Source organism: Coregonus lavaretus (genome assembly GCF_964263955.1).
Source record: "Coregonus lavaretus genome assembly, contig: HAP1_SCAFFOLD_559, whole genome shotgun sequence".
NCBI lineage: Eukaryota > Metazoa > Chordata > Actinopteri > Salmoniformes > Salmonidae > Coregonus > Coregonus lavaretus.
The window spans coordinates 110,901-121,375 of NW_028163104.1; the positions used below are offsets into that span (position 1 = coordinate 110,901).

Here is a 10,475-nt window from a genome sequence, read left to right on the forward strand (position 1 = left end):
ATAATGTATGCACTCACTAACTGTAAGTCGCTCTGGATAAGAACGTCTGCTAAATGACTAAAATGTAATGTAAATGAATCGTACCAGGGGGTCTGTAGTGATGCCTCAAGCACTGAGATGCAGTGCCTAGTAGCTCGAAATGTTTCGAAAGTATCAACATTTAAACATGTTTTTGGTGGCGGGAATGGGCTTCCATACATTTTGACTGGCTATAAATTCTAGTGGAAACCTAACATGCTGACCAAACTGCAAAATAAATGTACACATACATGTTCTTCAATCATTGCACCCACAACGCTCGTGCACGTCAATGAGCGTCTGTGTAGCCAGGCGCTAAAATAGAACTTGGTTCTAAAAGAGGGAGATGGTTTGTTAAAGAAGAATGGTAGAAAGTATCAGCAGAGTGAGCTGAAGACAGGAGGAGAAATGGAAGTGAATGAGGGCAAATTATCGGAGGAGGTAGGTGTGGTAAAGTTATTGGAGCCCGAGGCTAGCACCGAGGGTCAGGATAAAGATGAGTCTGTGACAGTTGGAGTGACGTTTTTGGAAAAGGTGGAACCTTTTGGCTGATCCATTTTTGGTTTCAGGGTGGGTGAAAACAGAGTTGGGTGCTGTGGAATTGTTGAGGGTAAACAGAAGTGGTCTTGTGTTAATTGTTTGTGCTTCTGCTGGTCAGAGGGAGAAGGCGCTCTGCGTTAAACGAATGGGGGCAAGACATGTGAATTGTTTTGCGCTCAAGAAAAGGGCTCCATTGAAAGGAGTGTTTACTGGGGTAGCAGTAAATGTAAAAGTTGACCAACTGAAGGGGAAGATTCCCTGTGTTTGTGATGCTCGTCGTTTGTTGCGATGCATACAGGGTGGCGTGAGTGGTGAAACAGAAGAGCCATTGTCTGTTCTTTTGAGTTTTGATGTTGAATCTTTGCCCGACAAAGTAATGTTAGGATATATAAGTTATCCTGTAAGAGCTTTTGTGCCGAATACATTACGTTGTTACAGGTGTCAAGCTTATGGGCATGTGGCAGCAGTGTGTAGGAGGGAGGTTCCTAGGTGTGAGTGGCGCAGTGGTCTAAGGCACTGCATCGCAGTGCTAGCTGTGCCACTAGAGATCCTGGTTCGAATCCAGGCTCTGTCGTAGCCGGCCGCGACCGGGAGACCCATGGGGCGGCGCACAATTAGTCCAGGGTAGGGGAGGGAATGGCCAGCAGGGATGTAGCTCAGTTGGTAGAGCATGGCGTTTGCAACGCCAGGGTTGTGGGTTCGATTCCCACGGGGGGGGGCAGTATGAAAAAAATAAAAATAATAATAAGAGCGTCTGCTAAATGACGTAAATGTAAATGTGTGAGAAGTATGCAGAAGGGCATGAGACAAAGGAATGTGTAGCATTGGGGAAAGTAGTGGTATGTGTTAATTGTAGGGGTGCCCATGGGGCTGGGGATCAGAAATGTCCCGTGCGAGAGAGGCAGGTTGAGGTTTCCAGGGTTAGAGTAGTGCAGAAGTTGTCATATACTGAGGCAGTGAAGAAAGTAGAGGAAGATGGGTCAAGGGGGAGTAGTGGTGAGAGTAGGAGATCTGTACCAGTACAGAGGGATAGGACAACAAGTGATATATGTTTCAGTAAGATTGGATTTTTAGCATTTATAGCAATGGTTATCAACTGTACTGCAGGGATGGAACGTAAGTCGCAGCAAATTGAGTTTGTGGTGGCAGCTGCAGAGAGGTATTTGGGTGTGCGAGTCTTGACATCATAAGAGTTGACTTTTTTGTGAGTGTTAGATGGTAGGGTATTTTTTTATTTTTTCAATCAAAGTATAGGGGAGTTTAGTGTCAAAGTATACCCCAAGGAACCTGAAGGACCCCAACCCCTCCAAGTTTCTCCCATATAACCTGATAAAGACTTCCCCACCCTCACCTGGATAGACTTTCCAAACAGGAAATCCTTTATCCAGTTGTACGTTCTTCCTCCTACCCCCATAATATCAAGCTTGATTAACAACCCCTCCTTCCACATCATATCATAGCCTTCTCCACATCAAAAAAAGACAGCTACAACAGTCTCCTTGTTCACCTGAGCCTTCCTGACCTCTGCTTCTAAGCAGAGCACTGGATCCATAGTTCCCCTACCCTTCCTGAACCCACTCTGATGTGGCGTTACTAGCCCTCTGCTCTCCAGGAAGTAAGTTAGCCTCTCCGTAATTATACGTTCCATAATCTTACATACATGTGATGTTAAAGCTATTGGCCACAGCTTTTTACTTCTCACACAAGCTTAAGTAGCTAAGAATTTTCGTGGCGTTCCTTTGTGTCATTTCTGTGACAGATGTTTCTGTGGTCCACTGAACTGTTCAGCACAAAACCGAAGCCACGCCCCAGCGCCATACTAGCCAATCACTGCTGACTATTTCAAATAGAGGCGGAGTAGAAACGACAACACGGTATTATGACTTTTATATAGGCGGACGTCGGCAACGTCAAAAAAATAGTTGCAGAGTCTTTTCAGACTGGAGTAGTTGGTTTGAGAAACAGCTACCAAGTAATAACAAAATTAATGAATTTACTAACGGACATTTATTCGCATCGCGAAGTAATTTATTAATCGGCATACTAAAGCTGTAATCTACCTGAGGTTTTAGCGTGGTAAATGGAGGAGAAGAAGAAAGACGGAGACCCGGAGATTCAGGAACACGGACCCGAACATTGGTTCTCAAAATGGGAGCGGCAGTGTTTGGCCGAAGCCGAGCAAAGGGAGTCGAACGAGGAGGAGGCCGATAACGACCAGGATAAATTGTGGCATCTCTTCCAGAATTCCGCCACTGCTGTGGCTCAGCTCTACAAAGGTCCGACACAAGACCAGAACTAGTTACCTAACTTACGTTAGTCGGCTGCCACCCCTGCGCCTTGTTTCTTAGCTTGCTATGTTAGTCAGTCACTGTTGGTGGCGGTGGGAACTAGCTAATGTTAGCTACCTAGCTAGTAGCTAACTAGCTAGTTTACCAGCTCAGCTGGTTAGCTAGCTACTGTTGCGTTGCCACTGTTTACCATCTAAGTCAAGACAACCCGTAAATATAGATAGTTTGCTCGTTTTTGTGTTAGAAAAACAGATGATCTAAATGTATCTTTATGAAAATAAATGATTGCTTAACAAACGTTACAGTAGTTTGCTTTGGCTGTTGTTCGCCAACGTTTACCTCTTAGCTACTACCGTTAGCTAACGATAACTGCCAACCAACATAACCAGCCAACAAACTTTTGGTAGATAAGTTAGTTGAATAGCTAACTAACGTTAATCCAGTCTTTAAACTAATATGGTTTATAGTGTTAGTAAGTTAACCATCTGGTTAGAGAAACTGCGATTCCGACAATGTCAGTGAACAAGTAGCTAACGTTAAACGCTGTTGAGTGCATGTATTAGAGAAACAAAATGGCGATGGAAACAACAATCATCGCTACGCGACATTACCCTGTGACAGATTGCATCTTTCAGTGTTGCCTTTTTGTTAGGTCTGTGGGCTAATATTACTTTCCATAGATATACATTAAAGTTATATAATACATTTCGTTGCAGTTTTGGTTTAAGTCTACAATCAACGAATAGTCTACAATCAACGAATAGCCCGAGTTGTTTTATCAATGCATACTGAAAATTTAACAAAATGGCGAAGATTTACTATATTGGCATTGGGGTTATTGAGAATTCTTACCTGCTACTGTAATACTTCTCATAGATATACTGAACTATCGTAACAATTATTTATTTAGCTACCAAGGTAGCAATTGTTTCTAATTTACGACTGCAGCGTTCCTGCTGAAAGGGCAATTTAGTTGGTGCGTTATGCACTCGTGCTTCTAAACTGTCGAGTTGGCCATCTAGCGCTGGCTGACAGTTATTTATATTCCAAAGCCCGCCTGCAACCCTAGATGCAAGACAAAATGGCGAATGAAAGTATCCTGTAATCAAGAAGCTTTCAGTCTCAGATGTGTTGCCATATTACCATATAACGTGCCTTGTATCATGTACTACTAAAGTGTACTACAAAAGTGGGAATACTGTTTGAATTGGGGCCTAACTTGCTATTTATGTAATCTGTTGTCAACCAGGCTATCTATTCCAACAAACCTGTAATGTTTTTGGTGGTGTGTGTTGTCTCGACAGACCGAGTATGTCACCAACAGGGGGGGCTTTCTTTGTGGGTGCCGTTTCAAAACGCTGCCACAGCCGTAACCAACCTGTACAAAGGTAGGTGTCAGGGATACTCAAAGTGTTTTCAGTTTCTTCTGTCTTCTCACCTGCTTTCACGACAATATAAGATCGGACAGTATAGGATCATCATAACAGTCCATAGGCATTTTCTTTATCATTCTGCTGTAGTCTAAACGTGTATTGGTTTGCACAGTAGCTGTCAAGGTACTTGGCCTATCCACAGGGGGTAGGGTACTTGAGAAGACTCATTAGAGGATAGTCCCGACAGAGCAAAATGTACAGTAACCAAAAAAGGTTGAGAACCAAAGGCTCATCATAAAAGTCCAAAGGATTTCCTTTGTCATTCTGCTGTAAACGGGACATGTATTGATTAGTAGATCAATAGAAACTTGTAAACAATCATGGGCCTCTTCTAGTCACATGAATATTGACAATCTCACAGTTTACAGCCGTCCTCTCCAGTTCTGGTCCTGGAGTGCACAGCAGGGTTTGACTCTCCAACCCTAGCCTCCATTCTGCCTTCTCCCTACAGTTTTCAGCCGTCAGCTTCGCCAACGACTGGCTCATGTGAACTACAATCCCGACACTGTTTTTAAGGTTCAGAAATGTCAATCATCATTGCTTGGGTACGGCTTTCAGAAACATATGGCCCTTTTCATCAGCGAGGGGAAAAAAAATAAACACTTACTGTAGCAGTTACAGATCCACACAGCTATGGGTGCCTCATCAAACTAAAGTACACTACCACTTCCCGAGTTACGCTTACACACAGGTGTTCGGAGCACATAGCTAATTAGCACAGGTGATTGCCCTTGTTTTCCCTTAACAAGCGCTGTAACAGAGATGTGGCCGTGCGGGAACACTAAACCTATAAAGGTGTGTATCAATTTAACCTTTTTGTTTTTTGAAAATTATTTCTTGCTGATTTGAAAGAAGGTACTTATGTTTCCAAAACCTTACCGCAATTGATGCGTGTTAATGTTCAGGTTGGTTGGGGGGGGGGGGGCTATAGTTCTGTAGTAAACTGTCAGCTATTAGTCACACGTTTCACTCAGGCTACACAAAGGAACCTTCAACCAAGTCACCATCACACGCTTCTCTCTCTCTCTCTCTCTTTCTCACACACACACACTTTCTCTCTCACACGTACTCACTCACTGTCAGACGTACACACCTTCCTTCCTCTCTTTCTGCCCCCAGAGTCTGTGGAGGCTCACCAGCGTAGCTACGACCTGGGTTTACAGATCAGCCACCAGCGTCGCAACAAGGATGTGCTGGCCTGGGTGAAGAAAAGGAGGAGAACCATCCGGCGGGAGGACCTCATCAGCTTCCTGTGTGGCCGGGCCCCACCCCACCGGAGCTCCAGAGCCACCCTCACCCCAGGACACAGACTGACCATGGTTTCCCCTAACCGGCCTCCCCCGGCCCCAGAGACTGACTCCTCTGTGGAGGCTGACCTCCAGCCCTTCAGAGAGGCCATCGCACTGCATGGTAAATACACAGATATACAGTGGGTTCCAAAATTGACAACCTTGATAAAGGTGAGAAAGAATGACTGTATAAAATCAACAATTTGAATGCTGAGCTATATTATATGGTTTAAGAAATTGGGAAATTTATATAATTTTATTCTAATACAATTGTGCAGAGATTTTATTCAACAAGTAATTGTTTTCTCTCAGGGGTCAAAATTATTGACACCCCTGTTTTCTATACCTTTCAATACCTCGCCTTGAGAGGATAACGAAACTGAGCCTTTTCCTGAGATGTTTTATGAGTTGGGGTACACATTGGGAGGGATCTTAGACCATTCCTCCATACATAATCCTTCCAGACAATGCAAATAGTCCGGGTAGCCATGATTAGCTGTTCAGGAGTCTTATGGCTTGGGGGTAGAAGCTGTTTCTAACAGCTAATCATGGCTACCCGGACTATTGGACCTAGACTGTTGGACCTAGACATGGCGCTCCGGTACCGCTTGCCGTGCGGTAGCAGAGAGAACAGTCTATGACTTGGGTGGAGTCTTTGACAATATTTAGGGCCTTCCTCTGACACCGCCTGGTATAGAGGTCCTGGATGGCAGGAAGCTTGGCCCCAGTGATGTACTGGGCCGTACGCACTACCCTCTGTAGTGCCTTGGGGTCGGAGGCCAAGCAGTTGCCATACCAAGCGTTGACGCAGCCAGTGAAGATGCTCTCAATGGTGCACCTGTAGAAGATTTGAGGGCCCATGCCAAATCTTTTCAGCCTCTTAAGGGACCATCATCGTGTTGTCGGCAAACTTAATGATTGCTTTGGAGTCGTGCCAGGCAACGCAGTCGTGGGTGAACAGGGAGTACAGGAGGGGACTAAGCACGCACCCCTAAGGGGCCTCCGTGTTGAGGGTCAGCGTGGCAGATTATGTTGGCTACCCTTACCACCTGGGGACGGCCCAGCAGGAAGTCCAGGATCCCGTTGCAGAGGGAGGTGTTTAGTCCCAGGGCCCTTAGCTTAGTGATGAGCTTGGAGGGCACTATGGTGTTGAACGCTGAGCTGTAGTCAATGAACGGCATTCTCACATAGGTGTTCCTCTTGTATAGGTGGGAAAGAACAGTGTGGAGTGCAGTAGAGATTGTGTCATCTGTGGATCTGTTGGGGCGGTATGTGAATTGGAGTTGGTCCAGGGTGTCTGGGATGATGGTATTGATGTTAGCCATAACCAGCCTTTCAAAGCATTTCTTAGCAACAGATGGGAGTGCTACAGGGCGATAGTCACCTGGCACCATCCCTACGGTGAAGCATGGGGGTGGCAGCATCATGCTGTGGGGATGTTTTTCAGCGGCAGGGACTGGGAGACTAGTCAGGATCGAGGGAAAGATGAATGGAGCAAAGTTCAGCGAGATCTTTGATAACCTGCTCCAGAGCGCTCAGGACCTCAGACTAGGGCGACGGTTTACCTTCCAACAGGACAATGACCTTAAGCACACAGCCAAGACAACGCAGGAGTGGCTTTGGGACAAGTCTCAATGTCCTTGAGTGGCCCAGCCAGAGCCTGGACTTGAACCCAATCAAACATCTCTGGAGAGACCTGAAAATAGCTGTGCAGCGACACTCCCCATCCAACCTGACAGAGCTTGAGAGGATCTGCAGCGAATAATGGGAGAAACTCCCCAAATACAGGTGTGCCAAGCTTGTAGCTTCATACTCGAGGCTGTAATCGCTGCCAAAGGTGCTTCAACAAAGTACTGAGTGAAGGGTCTGAATACTTATGTAAATGTCATTTTTCAGTTTTATTGTTTTTAATACATTTACCAACATTTCTAATAACCTGTTTTTGCTTTGTCATTATGGGGTATTGTGTGAAGATTGATGAGGGGAAAAAACAACATTTAATCCATTGTAGAATAAGGCTGTAATGTAACAAAATGTGGAAAAAGTCAAGGGGTCTGAATACTTTCCGAATGCACTGTAGATACACACCTGTCCTCTGGCAGAGCAGCTCTGCAAAATAGGCGTGTGTATGTTTGCGTTTTTCTTTGTGTGTGTGTGAGGGCCTCTGAGCTTTGTTAGTGGACCACATTTTGGTGAAAACCATACTTCCCAAATGCCACGATGCTGGTGTCATCACAGCCCTACTTTTGACCAGACCCCTACGAACCCTGCTCAAAAGGATCAGCATTCGTCATTCGTGTCCTAAATTGCACCGTATTCCCTCCATCAGGGTGGGGGCCAAAACAAATCTGAACTCGTCATGAGGGGCCGCAGTTTCTCGCGGGTCTGCATACCCACATCCATACCCCCTCACACACACACTGTGAGCAAAACAGTTTTTAGTGGCCCCGCTCTTTACAGCAGAGAGAATGTTTACGCTTTAGAGTTCATTTCGTGCAATTCTAGACTTTGCCCATGGGGGTGTAGAAAAAATGTTGCAGTTTTAAAGCAAGTTTACTGCAGTTCTACACATTTTGCCAAGGGGTTTTCATAATATATCTTGAGTAATTCGACCATGATAAGTTTAGGTAGCTGGCCGCAAAACTAGCTTAGCAATCAAAAAAAAAAAAAATTTAGCTGACATGGTCTAATTGACAATCAGTGACTTACATAACAAGAGAAAAATGGTGGCTGCATAATCAGGTTTTGAAATTGCACGTTGTGTATTCTACTATTCTATGTTGAGATCCTTCATTTGTTGTTGATCCGAGGGCCTTCATGTTGCCGGAGGGCCGCCTGTTGCCCATCCCTGCCCTACATGGTTCACTACTTTTGACTAGAGCCCTATGGATCCTGCTCTAAAGTAGTGCACTATATAGGGAATAGGATGCCGTTTGGGGGATGCCCCATGGCCTAAATGAGTCTGGGGGGGAGACGACTTGTCTTCTGATTGACCTTGTGGTGATCTTTTCCTTTCCTCCTCCCCCTCTCCAATCTGTCCCCTCCTCCTCCTCTCCAATCTGTCCCCTCCTCAGGTCTAAGTGGGGCTATGGCCAGCATCAGTGTCCGTTCCGGTACCCCAGGCTCTCCTACCCACGTGGGGGGTGCTGCTGGCGGTGGGGGTGGGTCGACCCCGGTGGGGCGTCGGCGTAACGGCCTTAACGATGTGGACCTGAACACTTTCATCGCCGACGAAATGGCCCTGCACCTGGACGCTAACCCCAGGAAACGCAGCTCCGCCCAGTGCAATGATGTCATAACAGACTCCCCCACCCATAAACGCAACCGGATGATCTGATTGGCTTGCGGCCCAGCCCCAGGGAGGGCTAAGAGCCCTTTGTGGGAGGGGGCGTGTTCTTGAGACAGACAGACAGACTGACTGAAGGATTTATGGCTGTGGAGTGAACCGGCGTTGAGGACTGAGGAGGCCTTCCATTTAGTTGAGTGGGTGGTGGTCTCCTGTCCTTGCCTCCTTTCCTAGTTGAGAGCACTGGTCTAAAATGAAAGCATGCGTGTTGGAAACCTGTCATCAATCCTTCACAACCCCATTAGGCTGCATTTACACAGGCAGCCTAATTCAGATCTTTTTCCACTAATTGGTCTTTTGACCAATCAGATCAGTTCTTTTGCCAATAATTGGGCAAAAGAACAGAATTGGGCTGCCTGTGTACATGCAGCCTTAGTGATCAGCGCTCGTGACCGAGAGGATGCGAGGACAGAAAGGCATCAAGGAGGTTGGGACGCAGCCCCCTTTCAGAGGAGAAATGCACTGTGCTGATTTGAAATAAATAAAAAAAAGCCACTTGATCCTCTACACTTGTCGCCCCCCTCTCTCCTCACCCATCCTCCCTTCCTAATGAAACGAGGGTCATGGAAAACATCTGTCTTACTCCGTGAACTAGAGAATGGTTGATGCCGGAAGTAGTTCTGTTTTAGAGACATCTCATTTCTTTCTGTTATTCATCATCCATCCTCACTGGAGCTTCCCCGTCTGTGTCCCAAATGACACCCTACTATATTACCACATAGGACCCTGTTCAAAAGTGGTGCACTATATAGGGGATAGGGTGTGATCTGGGAGCAGCCCCGCTGTCTCCTGATGGTTGATTCCCCCCCAATAGCAGGCTGTTGATGTTTATGTAGGCTACCTTCTGTCTGACAACTGTGCTTCAACGGTCATGTTAAGTTTGAGTTGCAAGTGCAACCACCCCGCATGGTAAGCGTCCCAAATCGCACACTATTCCCTATATAAAGTGCCCTAATAGGGCACTCTGGTCAAAAGTAGTGCACCATGTAGGGAAGAGGGTGCGATTTGGAGCACTAAGCCCAGTGTTCATTTTCAGGTTACAATGCCTCTGCTACAGTTAGTTCATTTATTCATTACCTTGTTTTTTGTGTTGGGTTATTTAAAAGTTCAGGAACCACTCAGTGATACCTACTGCTTGGATAATATCTGACTGTTGCCAGACTAACCCCCCAGTCAGTGATGTAGTGTGAAAACAAATAGGAAGGTGAACTCTGATCCCAGTGAGTAAAGTAACACTCCCTGTACTTTCAATGCGTTTCTCTGCTGAAGGTGTGACCGGTAAACGCTCAAGCAACCAAGTGTGAGCGGCCGTTAACCTGTTTCTCCTCTTCCATTCTGTAGCTGCTGCTGTTCTGTGGGGTTGTGATGATCATATTACCAGAGGCTGTCCTGTGGGGTTGTGTGATAACCATATTACCAGAGGCTGTCCTGTGGGGTTGTGATGATCATATTACCAGAGGCTGTCCTGTGGGGTTGTGTGATAACCATATTACCAGAGGCTGTTCTGTGGGGTTGTGATGATCATATTACCAGAGGCTGTCCTGTGGGGTTGTGATGATCA

The 10,475-nt window shown here is 46.1% G+C and overlaps 1 protein-coding gene across 1 annotated transcript; it reads left to right on the top strand.

Annotated features, from left to right (window-relative positions):
- Positions 1 to 2,469: 2,469 nt before the first annotated feature.
- LOC311118479 (HUWE1-associated protein modifying stress responses-like) lies at positions 2,470 to 9,421 on the top strand. Its single transcript, XM_084193271.1, has 4 exons — positions 2,470 to 2,834; positions 4,151 to 4,234; positions 5,399 to 5,689; positions 8,643 to 9,421. The coding sequence occupies exons 1-4, from the start codon at positions 2,639 to 2,641 to the stop codon at positions 8,903 to 8,905; spliced, it is 834 nt and encodes a 277-aa protein (XP_084049397.1). The 5' UTR covers positions 2,470 to 2,638; the 3' UTR covers positions 8,906 to 9,421.
- The last annotated feature ends 1,054 nt before the right edge of the window (positions 9,422 to 10,475 follow it).

Coding starts and splice junctions, on each gene's coding strand:
- LOC311118479 (XM_084193271.1), top strand. CDS start 2,639: ATGGAGGAGAAGAAGAAAGACGGAGACCCGGAGATTCAGGAACACGGA. Junction 2,835..4,150: donor TGTGGCTCAGCTCTACAAAG/GTCCGACACAAG, acceptor TTGTCTCGACAG/ACCGAGTATGTCACCAACAG. Junction 4,235..5,398: donor CGTAACCAACCTGTACAAAG/GTAGGTGTCAGG, acceptor TTCTGCCCCCAG/AGTCTGTGGAGGCTCACCAG.